General features: G+C 47.0%; 1 protein-coding gene across 2 annotated transcripts in view; it reads left to right on the top strand.

The window, feature by feature from the left end:
• The window catches only part of BAIAP2L2 (BAR/IMD domain containing adaptor protein 2 like 2), a 218,081-nt gene that overhangs the window by 114,487 nt on the left and 85,835 nt on the right, over positions 1–17,759 (top strand). For both annotated transcript variants that reach the window (XM_077452380.1, XM_077452381.1), the window contains one exon: positions 3,010–3,081. In XM_077452380.1, the coding sequence (XP_077308506.1) occupies positions 3,010–3,081 (72 nt within the window). The remainder of the gene's footprint in view (positions 1–3,009; positions 3,082–17,759) is intronic.

Below are 17,759 nucleotides of genomic sequence, written 5' to 3' on the forward strand. Positions count from 1 at the left end.
TTCTCCCCCCAGTGTATAGATTGCTTTCATATTTTTGCCATGTTTTGTTGCTATAAACTGTTTACCCCAACCTCCAGGTCGTTTATGAAGAAATTAAATAGGATTGGTCCAAGCAGAGAACCCTGGGGGGACCCCACTACCTACCCCTGACCATTCAGAGTATCCATTTATCACCACTCTCTGAACTCACCCTTGTAGCCAGTTTTCAATCCATGTACTCACCCTATGGTCCATGCCAGCGGAACTTATTTTGTACAGTAAACATTTATGGGGAACCGTCTCAAATGGTTTTGCACAATCCAGATACACCACATCTACAGGCCTTCCTTTATCTGAATGGCAACTCACCTCCTCATAGAAGGTTAATAGATTGGTTTGGCAAGAATAATTCTTCATGAATCCATGCTGATTACTGCTAATGATACCGTTCTCATTACTAAAATCTTATATCTTAATCTTAAAATTCCCTCCAAGAGCGTGCATACTATTGATGTTAGGCTAACTGGTCTGTAATTTCCAGAGATGGGTTTTGGGCCCTTTTTAAATATTGGTGCTACATTGGCTTTTCTCCAATCAGCTGGTACCATTTCAGTCAGTAATTACTTGACTGAGTTTCCTAAGTATCCTCAGATGCAAGACATCTGGTCCCGGTGATTTATTAATGTTACATTTCCGAAGTCTAATTTTAATTCTGTCCTCTGTTAACCATGGAGGTGCTTCCTATGATGTGTCATAAGGACAAACACTGTAGTTTTGGTTAACAAAGCCCCCAGATTCCCTTTGTGAAGACTGAGGAGAAGAATAAATTCAATACCTTCGCCATCGCCCCATCCTTTGTAACTAGATGTCCTTCCTCATTCTTTATGGGGCCAATATGGTCTTTCCTCCCTTTTTTACTGTTTACATACATAAAGAATTTTTTTTTTTTTTTTTGCTCTCCTCTGCTATGTGTCTTTCGTGTGCTATCTTAGCTGCTCTAATTGCACCCTTACATTTCTTATTGCATTCTTTATAAACTCTGAATGCTGATGATGATCCCTCTACCTTGTATTTTTTGAATGCCTTCTCCTTTGCTTTTATATGCATTTTTACATTTGAGTTAAGTCATCTAGGACTTTTGTTCGCTCTTTTAAATGTATTACCCAATGGGGTGCATTGGCTAATGCCCTTATTTAATATGCTCTTAAGGCAAACCAATCTCTCCTCCATGTTCTTTGTTCCTAAGATTTTAGCCCAATTCATGCCTTCTAGCAAGGTTCGTAGTTTAGGGAAGGTGGCTCTTTTTAAATTCAGTGTCTTTGTATTCCCCTCATGTTTCCTATTTGTGTGATTTATACTGAAGCCAATTGACCTGTGATTGCTGTTTCCTAAATTGCCCCATATTTCCACATCTGTAATGAGGTCTATATTGTTGGTAATCAGTAGATCCAGCAAAACTTATTTCTTTCTTCTGAAGGAAGCAAAGAAAAAAAGACTATTTAAAAAGTGACAGAAAATGGTGTTAAAAAGCTACAAGGAAAAGCCCAAATAAGAACCTAAAAATGCAACTCAGAAATCACCAGCAGTCAAAAGCAAAACTTGTTCACACTCTAGACTCAAGGTCCCCACTGTATGGCTTCCAACCAGCAGTCATGTCACAGTACATGTTCTCATTCATGGTTCCCTAAATGAACTGTAGCTCCCCAGTGGTGGCAGCACTCATGAAGCCCCAGACCATGACACTGCCACCACCATGCTTGATTGTAGGCAAGACACACTTGTCTTTGTACTCCTCACCTGGTTACCGCCATATACGCTTAACACCATCTTAACCAAATAAGTTTATCTTGGTCTCATCAGACCACAGGACATGGTTCCAGTAATCTATGTCCTTAGTCTGCTTGTCTACAGCAAACTATTTGCGGGTTTTCTTGTGCATCATCTTCAGAAGAGGCTTCCTTCTTGGACAACAGTGTGTGGCATATGGTCTGAGCACTGACAGGATGACCCCCCACACTTCAACCTCTGTAGCACTGCAGGCAGCACTCATAAGTCTATTTCCCAAAGATAACCTTTGGATATGACACTGAGCACGTGCACTCAACTTCTTTGGTCGACCATGGTGAGGCCTGTTCTGAGTGGAGCCTGTCCTGTTAAACTGCTATATGGTCTTGGCCACCATGCAGCAGCTCAGTTTTAGGGTCTTGGCAATCTTCTTATAGCCTAGCCATCTTTATGTAGAGCAGCAATTCTTTTTTTCAGATCCTCAGAGAGGTCTTTGCCATGAGGTGCCATGTTGAACTTCCAGTGACCAGTATGAGAGAGTGAGAGCGATCAAACCAAATTTAACACACCTGCTCCCCATTCGCACCTGAGACCTTGTAACACTAACGAGTCACATGACACTGGGAGGGAAAATGTCTAATTGGGCCAAATTTGGACATTTTCACTTAGGGGTGTACTCACTTTTGTTGCCAACAGTTTATACATTAATGGCTGTGTGATGAGTTATTTTGAGGGGACACTAAATTTACACTGTTATACAAGCTGTACACTCATTACTTTACATTATAGCAAAGTGTAATTTCTTCAGTGTTGTCACATGAAAAGATATAATAAAATATTCACAAAAATGTGAGGGGTGCACTTTTGTGAGATACTGTGTGTGCATGTGTATATATATATATATATATATATATATATATATATATATATATATATATGTGTGTGTATATATATATATAATATATATTTCTGTTCACTCTCTGTTCACTCTCTAGCACACACCAGTAGAATCTTTGGTACAACATTTTTTAAATGTGTAGAATGTCTGAGTCTGCCTTCTCTGTCCTTGACAGCTTTGTCACTAGTGCGTCCCTGCTGTTTTGAAGGGACACACTAGTGTTGTATCAGTATTGGCTTACATATAGCTCATACACTACATGTATGAAATGCACAGTTTACAGGTATCAAGTATAAGTGTTTTTTTTTAATTGAAATTAACATGTTTCTGTTTTTTTTTCTTTTTAGTTCCAAACATTACATGGTGAAATTGTGCAACAAATAGATAAGAACACTAAGTTGGACATGCAATTTATCCATGTAAGTTTCCTGTACCAGCATTTTTACTTTTTATTTCTGTTCTTTTCATAAACAAGCACTATAAAGGATATATATCTATTAAGCAATCCAGTTCTGAATAACCTGATTTTTTGAACAATCCAATCTGCCCTAGACACAGGCCCAACGTCAGTATAAAGGCAGCTTAGGCAGCTTGGGGGGGGGGGGGGTAAAATTCAAACCCTCAGCCATGCTTGGCTCCTTGCCTTTCCAACCTGCTGTGTGGTTTCACATTCCCCACACCATATCCTCGGCTGGCCCCTCTCTCCTGCCCCATGAAGCAAAGCTCAGTACAGTGTCCCGGAACCAGAGTCACCTCCATCTCTGCACACAACGCACTTCCCACACACTGGTGCAGCCCTACAACAGCACCAGTGTGGGGTGGGCAAGCAGTCTAAGCATGGGGTGGCTGGAAGACAGGGTGGGCTAGCAGTACCAGGTTGGGGTAGTAGGAGAACATTGGGTGGGGGAGTTAGGCTAGCAGTACCAGCATGGGGTGGCTGGAGGATGGGGGTGTACAGCAGTACCAGTGTGGGGTGCCTAGAGCAGGGGGGTGCAGGGTGTGCTAACAATACCAGCGTGGGGTGGTAGGGGATTAGAGGTGGGGTTGGAGGACCAGAGTGGGGTGACTGGATGGGGGGTGGAGGGTACAGTAGTACCAGCATGGGGTGATTGGAGGCCCAGAGGAAGTGGGGGGCTACAGCAGTATCAGTTTGGGGTGGTTGGAGCAGGAGGGGTGGGCTAGCAGTACCAGCATGGGGGGACTCGAAGGGGGAGTGGGCTAGCAGTACCAGTGTGGGGAAGGTGGAGGATGGGGGAGGTGGGCTAGCAGTACCAGGTTGGGTTAGCTGAAGGATGGATGGAGGGCAAAATGCACCTTTGCCTATGTAGAAATAAAAAAAAAAACGTTGCACCGGTCCTGCCTTAGTTTCATTGAATGAAATAGGTAAAGTTCATTTGTAAGGTACTACCTCGGGTAAACACAATGTCAGACCCTGCCCATCTTTACCAACAAATGACTGGTCATACTCACACTACACTTAGGATAGTAAGGTACGTGTCTGTAGATTTTATGGAAAGCTTTGATCTTTTTGCAAAAAAGGTACATGAATGCTATATTGGTGCATAGGAGAGCTGGAATTTGAAGAAAAAAAAGAAAGGTGAACTTCGCCTTTAAGGGTTGTAATTATTTAAGTCTGGAAACTGGAACATCTTATGATATCATCCAGACTTGGATGTGTATTACCTTAACTGCTTAAAGTGGTTGTAAACCCATTACAACCAGTTTAACCTACAGGTAAGCCTAGATTAAGGCTTGCCTGTGGGTGCAAGAAATATCTCCCAAACCTAAAAGGTTTAGGAGTTATTTTCAGAACCAGCTGCACCGATGTCTAGGAGCGGGCCATTTCTAACGGCGATCATGCCGTAGCACATATGCACGGGGGTGACGTCATTGCTGCTCCGGCCTGTCACTCCGGGATAGATGGCGGCATAGGAGTTGGGGAACGAGGACCGATTCGGGGGCTTCGATCTCAGGTAAGTAATTCATGCATACTAGCTCATTATGCCTTTGTCTTGCAGGGGGTTATTTTTTTATTTTATTTTTTATTGCTGAGGCTTTACTTCCTCTTTAAGTCCTGTTAATGGGGTTTATGATGGGCTAAATCAGTGATGGCGAACCTTGGCACCCCAGATGTTTTGGAACTACTTTTCCCATGATGCTAAAACTACTCTGCAGAGTGCACAAGCATCATGGGAAATGTAGTTCCAAAATATCTGGGGTGCCAAGGTTCGCCATCATGGGGCTAAATCAAAGGGGTTATCTTATTTGCCAGACTTTGCTGTGTTCTATCAGTGTACTGATAAGACTGGTTTGGAATCTACCTAAAGTAGGAGATGCAGTCCTGCAGCTCCCTCCCCGTCACCTTTTTACCTCTCGGTGTCAGGAAAACTTGTCAAAAGTGTCTTATGCAGATAGCAGAGGATTAAGGCAGCAGACAGAAATTAGACGTGCTTTAGACAAAGAACACACTCTATGGTTTGTTCATATTTCATGTCAGAGGTTTACAACCACCTTAAGTACAGGTGGCAAAAGAGTGTAATAGATAGCCACGTGGGTCAGCTTTTCACCTAAAAAAAAAGATCTAGGACAATCACCATAACTCTTTCACCTTCTGGCATGTAAGGCTGCAACAAAGATTTTCCACTTATTATTGTTCTGGCTAAGATTAAACCTGCACCGCATATCTGTGTTACACTTTGAGTTCCACCTATACTTTATGCCAGGGGTTGACAAATTTGCTTTACATTTAGGAGCCAGTTAAAAAAGTTAGGAGCCAGTTTTTTTTTCAGCTCCCGGGGTAAGGCCACTCATTTTAGCCCCCTATCCCTAACTCACAATGGAGCACCCAGTCAATAACTCCATTGAAACGCTGTTACATCAGGGGTATGGGCTGACCAGAAAGAGTAAGGCTGGCAACAGATGGAACTGGCTGGCACTGGCAGGTGGCACTGGTTGCCACTGGAAGGCACGTGGAACTGCCAGATGGCACCGACAGGTGACACTAGTTGGCATTGGCAGGTGACACTGGTTTGGAACTGGCAGGTGACACTGGTTTGGAACTGGCAAGTGGCACTATTGGCACTGGCAGGTGGCTCTGGTTGGTGATGGCAGGTGGCCCTGGTTGGTGATGGCAGGTGGCCCTGGTTGGCGATGGCACTAGTTGTCACTGGCAGGTGGCACTGATTGGCGGTGGCACTGGTTGGTGTTGGCAGGTGGCACTGATTGGCGGTGGCACTGATTGGCGGTGGCAGGTGGCACTGGTTGGTGGTGGCATTGGTAGGTGGTGGCATGTGGCACTGGTAGGTGGCACTGGTAGGTGGCACTGGTTGGCGGTGGCACTGATTGGCGGTGGCAGGTGGCACTGACTGGCGGTGGCACTCGGCACTGGCAGGTGGCACTGACAGGTGGCACTAGTAGGTGGCACTGATTGGCACTGGCACTGGGTGGTGGCAGGTGGCACTGGGTGGTGGTTGCAGGTGGTATTGATTGGCGGTGGCACTGGTTGGCACTAGCAGGTGGCACTGATTTGTGGTGGCAGGTGGCACTGATTGGCGGTGGCAGATGGCACTGGTTGCCGCTGGCAGGTGGCACTGATTGGTGGTGGCACTGGCACTGGCAGGTGGCACTGATTGGCGGTGGCAGGTGGCACTGATTGGCGGTGGCACTGGTTGGTGGCAGGTGGCACTGGTTGGTGGCAGGTGGCACTGGTTGGTGGTGGCAGGTGGTATTGATTGGCAGTGGCACTGGTTGGCGCTGGCAGGTGGCACTGGTTGGCGCTGGCAGGTGGCACTGGTTGGTGCTGGCACTGGTTGGCGCTGGCAGGTGGCACTGGTTGGTTGCAGGTGGTATTGATTGGAGGTGGCACTGGTTGGCACTGATTGGTGGCAGGTGGCACTGATTGGCACTGGCAGGTTTTACACGGAGCACTCTGTTACTGAAATGTAACAGAGGAGCTGGTGGGACCCTGCCGGGGTGTGAAACTGGCAAGAAACAGAGAGGTGGATATGTCAGATTTCAGCCTGATGTCGGGGTGGGTGGGACCCGGCCGGGGTGGGCGGGACTCAGCAGCTATCAAACACCAGCCAACGATTGGGCTGCTTAAGAAAAGGGGCGGGCCACATACACGTAGCGGCCCGCCCAGATCCCATTGGCTGGTGTTTGATAGCTTGCTTGGTCCCGCCCCCACCCCGGCCGGGTCCCGCCCACCCCGACATCAGGCTGACAGATCCTCCTCTCTCCATTGCGTGTCAGTTTCACACACAGCGCGGTGCTGCAGAGTGTGAAGGAGGGAGGAGGACGGCAGTCAGTGTTAATGCTGCTGCATGTCTGGGGCATCGATAGTGAGTGGGCTGGTGGCAGCTTAGGCACCAGGCCCGATTTCTGGTCGCATTGGAGACCTGGCGTCTGGGGTTTGTCGAGCCCTGCTTTATGCCACCATGGCTGACCTCTCCCACGTTTCCACTCTAGTGTTCAGCACAGATAAAGTTGGCAATGGTAAGAATGTCATTATCTGACATCCACACCTGTGGTCAGAATATATATAAAATCTTTCTCAAACGTATAATTAACCACTTGCCGACCGCCGCATGCCGATGTACGTCCCTACTTTAGGGACGGATATCGTCGCTATGGCAGCAGCTAGCTGCCATAACCCCGGTATCCCCGTGTTTGTCTGGCAGTCAGCTATAAGATAAAAGTGGTCTCTGCGGTGGATTCACTGCAAGATCACTCTTATCCCCCTTCTGCCACGATCTGGTGCCCTCCGCCGTTTACCGGAGCCGTCGGGAGTGGCGGAGGCGATCGCGTCTGTCCCCTGGACAGACCGCTGCGCAAATACGGTGTGACAGAAAGTATTGCAATGACCACCATTTTATTCTCTAGGATGTTAGAAAAAAAATGTATAATGTTTGGGGGTTCTAAGTAATTTTCTAGCAAAATAAACTGTTTTTAACCTGTAAACTCCACATCAAAAAAGAGGCCTGGTCTTAAAGTGGTTAAAAAAAAATTGTGGAGTTTTATATAAACAGTATAAATATATATATATATATATATATATATATATATATATATATATATATATAAAAGAAAAAGTCCAGAGGATCGCTGCACTTAAAATGATGTGTAAGTTTGTTAAGTTTCGGGCTCTGAAGCTTATACCCTTCTTCAGATCAAACACGCATCTAAAGTCAGAGCTACACACATGGCTTAAATACTATCATTTCACATTTGGAATCAATTATGTGATTAGCAATCAATCAAATGCAAACTAAATCCTTTTCTTATGCATCCTTATATCACAGGTGGGGAAATGGTATATATCTGTCACACTTAAATGACTCAGATCATCAAACTAATTTTATTATTACACAAAGATAACCAAAGTAAATGCAAAATGCAGTTTTTAAATGATGGTTTCATTTATTAAGGCAAAAAAGCTGTTCAAACCTGCCTGGCTTTATGTGAAAAAAGCAATTGCCCCTAAACCATATAACTGGGGGGGCGTGTCCAAGATGGCGACTTGAGAGGTTGTGACTGCCAGAGCTCTGCTGTTCTATTATCCTGAATACCAACTTCCTACACCTATTTCTGGCCGAACGCTGCACTCCGGTGCTCCGGATGTCCAGCAGAACACGCCGAAAGGGGAAAAAGCTGCATTTCCCGGATCCAGCCCCGGTTTTGAACGTACAGGCCGCGATCCCCCAGGCCAGGGCGCGCAATATGGCGTCTCAGACGGAGATGGAGGCCCAGGCGGAGGACGCTGAGATCAGCTTTCGTGAGGTGATGGCGGCCATAGCTACGTGTCAGGCAGCGCTGACCAATAAAATAGAGGCTGTACAACTTGATGTGGGTCTCGTCCGCCAAGATCTCGACAAGCTGCGCTCGCGGGTCTCGGAAACGGAGCAGCGCATTGGGCGGACAGAGGACGTTACATCAGAACACGCGGAGTCCCTCCGCTCCCTCCATACGCGGGTGCGGGCTCTGAAGTACAAGGCCGACGACGCAGAGAACAGAAACCGGAGGAACAATCTTCGAATCGTCGGCCTGCCAGAAGGGGTGGAGGGGAAGAACCCTACTGTCTTTGTCGAGGAACTGCTGCGCGGTCTCTTACCTGAAGCGCAGTTCTCCCCTTATTTTACAGTGGAGAGGGCACATCGTGTTCCCCCCACTCCGGGGCCCCCCGGTGCACGACCGCGCACTCTGATCTTCAGGCTTCTGCATTTTCGGGATCGAGACGAGGCCCTGAGATCTGCCCGGCGGATGGGGGAGCTGCGATACCAAAATTCTAACATTATGCTGTTCCCGGATTATTCATTGGAAACACAAAAAATGCGCAGGTCTTTTGACCAGGTGAAAGCGGGACTCCGGTCACGGAACATTAAATACAGTGTTCTCTTTCCAGCCCGACTGAGAGTGCAGGATGGCGAAGCCGTTCGCTTCTTTACCGACCCACGTGAAGCTGCTGCCTGGTTGGAATCTCTTCCTCCGCGCCGGTGAGGGATGGAAGTGCCCGTGATGTTCCTATGTTGTTACCGGTCGGATGGGGTTATACTTGGATCGTTGTGCTCTATCTTCGCATTTCCCACTGTGTTGTCTACTTGATGGAAGGTTCCCTGGCCACTTCGCACTGGCATTGGACAGGCCTGCTCCTGGCTCCCCTCCTAGGGATCGGATGTGATTTTGTGCGGCCTGGCGGAGTTGCTTGACTTTCCACCTGGCTACTTACCGGTTGCGTGGGAAAATACACGCTGGCAAAGGATTTTCCCAAGGAGATCTGCTTTTACACGGACCTGAGCAGCCTACCATGGTCCGGGTATTCTTGCCTGTATAAACACAAGGTGAGCGGGATGCTAGTCAGTGGGGGACAGTGCATCTCTTTGGTGTTAATGGGGGGACTCTGACTGCACCAGGCCTCCGCAGGTACGGAACTGCTCGGGCTGCTGCTCGATCCCTGGCCGGGGACTTCTTTACTTTTATATTGGAGTAGACTATATTAGAACTTTATTTGACCGTGGATCTGTTTGTAACTAAGTCGGTACCCCTAACAGGAGTTGGGAGACTTTGGTTCTTTTTGGACTTTTTTCTTTTATCTTCAGCAACTATATGGCTCACTTGTGCCCGCAGGGCGAAACCTCCAGCTATGAACTCACGCTCTCCATAGCGGATGTGTTGGATCTTTTTTTGGGGGCATGAGGCGCCCCCGAGGTTCGGGGGGGGGGGTGCGGGGAGGGGGGAACTACTTGTTTCTGCCGTTGCAGATGGGGTGGTTATGTTTTTTTCTGTTTTTTTTTCTGTTTTATAATGTTTTCGGTTTCTTGTTTTCTTTACCTATTATTTTTTGGAGTGACTTTGTGGTCGGGGGGAGTGTGCTCTTGTCCTACTATTATAATGTACGGGTCTGGTTTAGCCCTACTTGATTCTGTGGTATTTCCGGATGGGGGGTGGTGGGAGGGGGGATGCCTATGGATCGGGTGGCCTCATCTACATAATGACTTAGATGGCTGACGTCTCCATTGTTTCCTGGAATGTCCGGGGTCTTAATTCGGCTACCAAAAGATCCCTGGTATTTAAATTTTTACAGAAATATAACCCCCAGATTTGTATCTTACAGGAGACCCGTTTGATTGGTTCGCGCACACTTGGTATTCGGAGGGCTTGGGTGGGTGCTCATTATCATGCTACCTACTCTGCTTATGCCAGGGGTGTCAGCATCTTGATCCATAGGTCTCTCCCGCTCCAGATCAGGGCGGTGCGGACTGATCCGGGTGGAAGGTTTGTGATTTTACATGTCTCCCTATACGAAAAAGAAGTGGTGCTGGTGGGGTTATACCTCCCGCCTCCGGCGAATGGCCAGTTGTTATATGATATTATGCACACAGTTATGGGATTTCAAGCACCAGAGGTTTTAGTGTTTGGGGATTTTAATTTGGTGCCCCATCAGGACCTGGACAGGCTCCGCCCCATATCTCGGTCTGGGAGGGGCCTCCAAGCATGGGTGGACACATTTGCTCTGGTTGATGTCTGGCGCCACTACTATCCCTATGCACGTGAGTTCACGTGTCACTCCGCTACCCACCGGGCGCTGTCTCGTATAGACTTGGCCTACGCCTCCCCGGGGGCTTTACGGTGGGCTAGGTCTGTGCGACATCTACCCCGAGGGATATCGGATCATACTCCGCTCCTGCTTACATTGTCCCTGGCCCAATCTCCGGGCCCTAGGCTGTGGCGTCTGTCCAGGTTCTGGGCCACTGATGAGAGGTTGCGAGAAAAAACTGAGGAGGCGGTATGCAATTTTTGGCAACAGAACGATGACTCTGCGGAAGGTTCGGTTATGTGGGACACATTCAAGGCTGTAATGCGGGGCCACTACATCTCCAATATTGCCGCTATCCGTAAGGTAACAGATAAATCTCTCACGGATTTGGAGGAAGAATGTGGGAGGGGGAGGCAGAATATGTCCGGACGGGACATGTGGATACCTATCGCAGATGGCAGGAGGTCCTTAGGGAAGTATCTCTCCTTCAGGTGACTCAGACTCAGCAGTCTATGTTGTATTCCAAGCAGAGGCTTTTTGAATACGGTAACAAAAATGGCAGGTTACTGGCATGGTTGGCACGGGTTCAATCAGCCTCTTCCCATATAGCAAGTGTTACGGATGCCCAGGGCAGAGAGCTTACCTCCCAAGTAGATATCAACAGTAGATTTTGTGAATTTTTTCAAAGCCTCTATACGTCAAGGGCGCAGTACTCGGCTGAGGAACTGCAGGATTACCTGGCGGATATCCCCTTCCCGGTTCTATCTGGGGAACATAAGGCGTTGCTGGACGGGGATATTTCCCTGGAGGAGATACAATTAGCAATCGGGGGCCTTCAAAATGGTAAGACCTCGGGAGCTGATGGCCTGCCTGCAGAATTCTATTCCCAGCATGCTGACTTGGTGGCGCCTAGATTTCACAAACTCCTTGAGGGGCTTGAGAGGGAGGACTGCATCCCCGAATCTATGGGGGAGGCTATAATTGTCCTGATCCCCAAGCCAGGCAAGGATCCCCGGGAGTGTGGGTCGTATCGCCCTATCTCCCTCTTAAATGTAGACGCCAAAGTGCTAGCCAAAATCTTAGCCACCCGGTTAAATTTTGTGATATCTACGTTGGTCCATGCCGATCAGACGGGCTTTATGCCCGGCAAGGGCACGGATATCAACATCAGACGTCTGTTTCTCAATTTATCTGTAGACCATGAGGTGGTGGGGTCCAGAGCGATTGCCTCTCTCGATGCCGAGAAGGCATTCGACTCCGTGGAATGGAACTTTCTCTGGGGGATACTCCTTAGCTTTGGGTTTGGCCCTAGGTTCATCAATTGGGTTAAGCTGCTTTATAGGGCTCCCAGGGCCAGGGTGCGCACGAATACCTGCCTCTCGGAACCTTTTTCCTTGCAGAGGGGTACCAGACAAGAGTGCCCTTTGTTGCCTGGATTGTTTGCCCTGGCCCTGGAACCCCTGGCTATCCTGATCAGGGGGTCGCCTGTCGTACGGGGCCTTCGGGTTGGTACTGTGGAAGAAAAGATATCCCTTTACGCGGACGACACCCTACTCTATTTAAATGACACGGGTCCATCTCTTTTAGCGGCACCCACAATATTTGATAAATTTGGCTAGTTTTCGGGTATTAATATTAACTGGTCTAAATCCATCCTATTTCCCATAGATGTTGGAACACCTCCGTCGGTTGGCACTGTGCAGTTGCACTGGACTACCGAATTTAAATACCTGGGGGTGTGGGTGACTAGGGACCCCAGTCAGTATTACAATCTGAATGTTCTCCCTCTCCTCCGTCTCCTGCGTGAGAAGTGTCAATCTTGGTCTGGACTCCCACTAAATTTGCTGGGACGTATTAATATTTTTAAAATGATACTTTTGCCCAAATTTAACTATGTTTTCCGGAACTGTCCAGGCTGGATACCGGGATATTTTTTTTCGGGAAGCGGACAAACTTATAGGCTCCTTTATATGGAACGGTTCTGCCCCTAGGCTAGCCAAGTCCACGTTGCAGTCACCAACGAATGTTGGAGGCCTCGCCCTTCCTAACCTGCAGCTCTACTACTGGGCCGCCATGTTAGTTACCGTCTCTTGGTGGTTTGCGGCGCGAAGGTCGAATGCGGCGGTGTGCTTGGAGGCGGCTATCCTGGGTTCCCTGCAGGAATTGGGGGTATTGGCCTACAAGGGGGCGCGGGCCTATGCTGTCCTCCCCGGTCCCACGAAGACGTCACTTAGGGTCTGGGGGGTGGCCGGACGCAGGTTTCTGCGACCGGGATATTGGTCTCCGGCTCAAGCTTTGTGGGGTAATCCGAATCTGCCTCATTTTAGGACAGTCCCGGACCCGCAGGTATGGGTGAGATTTGGGGTCCGAACGCTGGGAGACATAATGCCGTCGGGTAGTCTTCTCTCCTTTGCTCAACTGACTGCCTCCCACGCTTTGCCCGGTTGGATGTACTTCAGGTATGCCCAGCTGCGCCATGCAGCCAGAGCGCAGTTCCCTGCCCCCTCGACCCTACAGGCCACTCAGTTGGAAGAACTGTTCGCGGGAGGTGGCCTTAAAAAGCCACTCTCCGATGTGTATCGTGTCGTGTCCCCTGTTGCTCTTTCTAAATTGAACTCTCTATGGGACAAATGGAAAGCGGATATTCTGGCGTTGGAAAGGGATGATTGGGAGGAGTGTCTGGATAGGGGCAGTAAATTGGTAATATCCGCAGGAGATAAGCTTGTTCAAACCAAATTTGTACACCGGGTATATCATACCCCCATGCGTCTATCCAGAATTTATCCCGCTAGAGATCCGCATTGTCCCCGGTGCAAAACGGAGCTGGGGACATATCTCCATATGTTCTGGGATTGTGTGAAACTGGTCGATTTCTGGAATGAGATATTTGATCATTTAAATTCCAGGCTAGAGCTGGGTGTCCCCAGGCTTCCTGAGCTAGCTTTGCTGGATATTCAGGCTGATGAGCAAACACCCTACCATACTAAACTCTTGATTTCATATCTCCTTTTTTACGCCAAAAAAGAAATGATCTGTCATTGGTTTTCACCCTCTCCTCCTAGTGTGGCCTTGTGGGAGAAGAAAATAAATGGTGTTCTGCCACTTTACAAACTCACGTATCACAATCGAGGCTGCCCGTGGAAGTTCGATAAGGTCTGGCTCCCATGGACCTCTGGATAGTATAGGAGCACTTACCTAAGCCAGGTGGTGTTGTTCTTTCTCTATGCGTGTTATTGGGATGGAACCTCTGTTAGGATTGTATGTATTCCTTATTGGCTACCTGTATTATATATAGGAAATGTCACCTTTTCTTTTTATGTATCCGACTGTGATGTGGGCTACTCCCCTGTCTTTTGTTCTATTATTCTGTACACTTGTCTTTGACAATAAAACACTCCTGTTGTTTAAAAAAAAAAAAACTAATAACTGGTTGTGCCACCCTTGGTGGCAACAACTGCATTTAAGTGTTTGGGATAACTGGTAATGAGTCTTTCACATTGCTGTGGAGCCATTTTGGCCCATTCTTCTTTGCAGAATTGTTTTAATTCAGCCACATTGGAGGGTTTTCCACCATGAACGGCCCATGTAAGGTCATTATACAGCATCTCAATTGGATTTGAATCTGGGCTTTGACTAGGCCATTCCAAAACCTACATTTTCTTTATTTGAACAATTTGGAGGTGAACTTGCTGTTGTGTTTTCGGATCATTGTCCTGCTGCATAACCCAAGTGCACTTGAGCTTGAGGTCACAAACTGATGGCCGGTCTCCTTTAGGATTTTCTGGTAGAGCTCAGAATTCATGGTTCCATCAATTATGGTAAGTCGTTCAGGTCCTGAAGCTGCAAAGAAGCCCCAGACCATCACACTATCACCACCATGTTTTACTGTTGGTATGATGTTCTTGTTATGAATTGCTGTTTTAGTTTTATGCCTGATGTAATGGGAAGCGCACCTTCCAAAAAGTAAAATCTTTGCCTCTTCAGTCCACAGAATATTTGTCTAAAAGTCTTGGGGATAATCAAGATGTTTTTTGGTAAATGTGAGATGAACCTTTGTGTTCTTTTTTTGGTCAGCAGTGGTCAGGGGCGGGCTGGGCTGGGGGGCAGAGATGCAATTGCCTCCCGGGCTGCTCTGATGTCCTGTACAATTTGGCTGCTGTGTTGCCAGCTTAGAACTGCACATGCGCAGTCTGGAGCTGGCCGAGTGTGGCACGGGTTGGGCATGGCTAGAGTCAGTACTGCAAGCCAGCGATGAGTTCTGTCACAGACCTGACAGTCTGTGTTGCAGAGCTTAGCCCAGCCCCGCCCTCCTCCACACAAATGTCTGTCAGAGGCTGGATCTGCTCTCTCTTTCCCCGCCCACACTCCGGGCAGCCCGTGTGTTGTCTGTGAAGAGGATGTGTGGGGCGGGAAAGTTAAAACTGAGCAGTCAGCTCTGCAGCCACAGCATTAAAAAAAAAAAATCAAGCCAGCCTCCTGGGGCTGTCCATTGCATGACCAAATAAGTGAGCTTCTCCTCACTGCATATTCTGAAAGTGCACAAAAAGAACACAACCTAAAAAGTCTGAGGGACTGCGGCTAAAGAAAACCGCGAGTACACCCGTACTGCAGCCAAACGGCAGCACACCAGTTCTGTATTCAACCCCTTCTTCTCGCTTTTTTAACCGCATGCCAACCAGCCGCCGCAATTATACTGCGGCAACATGGTTCGGCTGTGTGAAACGCCGTCATGGTACATCGGTACCATAGACAGCCAGTAGGGGATGTGTGTGCACCCCCTGCTCGCACATGGAGCCAATGCGAGTGCCCGGCGGCCGCGATCACCGCCAGGCTCCCACGATCACTCAGGGCACACGAAATACCACAGTTTCCAGTTCTCTGAAGGGAGAACAGACAGATTGTCTGTTCATACAGAGTATGAACTGCGATCTGTCATCTCCCCTGCACATTCCCATCCCCCTTCAGTTACAACACACAATAGGACACACTTAACCCCTTCACTTCACCCTAGTGGTTAACCCCTTCACTGCCAGTGACATTTTTACAGAATTTGACGCAATTTTATAGCACTGATCGCTGTAAAAATGACAATAATCACAAAAATGCATCAGCATTGTCTGACGTGTCTGCCATAATGTCACAGTCCAATAAAAATCGCAGATCGTCACCATTACTAGTAAAAATAAAATAATAATAAAAAAGCCATAAAACGATTGCCTATTTTGTAGATGCTATAACTTTTGTGCAAACCAATCAACATCCGCTTATTGCGATTTTTTTTTTCAACCAAAAATATGTAGAAGAGTACATATCAGCCTAAACTGAGGGAAAAAAACGTTTTTTTTTCTAAATTTACGCTCTCTTTTTGTTTATAGCGCAAAAAATAAAAACTGCAGAGGTGATCAAATACCACCAAAAGAAAGCTCTATTTGTGGGAAAAAAAGGACGTTCATTTTGTTTGAGAGCCACGCCGCATGACCGCGAAATTGTCAGTTAAAGCAACAAAGCACCGAATTGCAAAAAGTGCTCTGGTCTTTGGGCAGCCAAATGGTCAGAGGCTGAAGTGGTTAAAATAGATTCCCGGTTACCACCCCTCCTATTCTTTTAACCCCCTCCAGCACCATGAATTTTAACCACTTCGCATCCCGCATATAGCCCTATGACATCTGCAGGAGGGATCTCCCATCCTGGGTAGTAGTCATATGACGTCTTGGGCTTCCCGGCCATCTGGGCGACGCGTGCGCCCCCCAGCCGCGTCATTTAGGACCCGATGCGCATGCCCGTTAACCGAGCAAGACCGTGGATCTGTGTGTGTAAACTCACAGATCCACGTCCTGTCAGGTGAGAGGAGACCGATCATGTGTTCCCAGTACAGAGGAACACCAATCGGTCTCCTCCTCTTGTGAGTCCCCGCCCCCTACAGTTAGAATCACTCCCTAGGACACACAGTTAACCCTTTGAGCGCCCGCTAGTGTTAACCCCTTCCCTGCCAGTGACATTTATACAGTAATCAATGCATTTGCATAGCACGGATCTCTGTATAAGTGCCAATGGTCCCAAAATGGTGTCAAAAGTGTCCGATATGTCCACAGCAATGTCTGTCATGATAAAAATCGCAGATCGCCACCATTACTAGTAAAAAATAAATAAATAAATAAAAATGACATACAACTATCCCCTATTTTGTAGACGCTATAACTTTTGCGCAAACAAATAAATATACTCTTATTTTTTTACCAAAAATATGTAGAAGAATATATATCGGCCTAAACTGAGGGAAAAAAAATTTGGGATATTTATTATAGCAAAAAGTAAATAATATATATTTTTTTCAAACTTGTCGCTCTTCTTTTGTTTATAGCACAAAAAATAAAAACTGTAGAAGTGATCAAATACCACCAAAAGAAATCTTTTGTGGGGAAAAAATTATAAAAAATTTCATTTGGGTACAGAGTTGCATGACCCCTGAAAATTGGCTTGAGCAGGAAGGGGGTGAAAATGTCCTGTATTGAAGTGGTTAATTGAGAAAAAGAATGTCCTTTCTCCAAAAAATGTCTCGCTAAATGCAACTGTATCAATGTGTCTCTAATTGAATATTTATGCCTTGCTATCCTATCTTTAACTTTCTGAATGGTCTCACCGATGTAAAGTAACCCACATGAACATTTTATTGGATATATTACATATGACGATTGGCAAGTGTAGTAACCTTTGATTTTAATATCATACCCCTTATGTAGATGGGATATACTCTTACCTTTTATCATGGCGTTACACTGTATACACGATAGACATGGGTATGACCCTGTGTTAGGGATCCCAAAAAACTAATGGGCTAGGAGGGATATATTGGTCAGATCTGCCCAATCAATTCCCTAACGTTCAACCTTTTCTATATGAGTATAAGGGGGAGCTTGGAATTCCCTAATATTCAAATAATTCTCTCTTAATAAACCCCAAAGTTTCTTAAGGATATTGTGAATACAAAGTAAATATGGATGATACTGTGAAACAAATTGAATTTTCCTATCATTTCTATGGTGATGCCTATTATCTGCTAGATGT

Source organism: Lithobates pipiens, unplaced genomic scaffold (genome assembly GCF_037356315.1).
Source record: "Lithobates pipiens isolate NorthernLeopardFrog02 unplaced genomic scaffold, aLitPip1_a1.2 Scaffold_23, whole genome shotgun sequence".
NCBI lineage: Eukaryota > Metazoa > Chordata > Amphibia > Anura > Ranidae > Lithobates > Lithobates pipiens.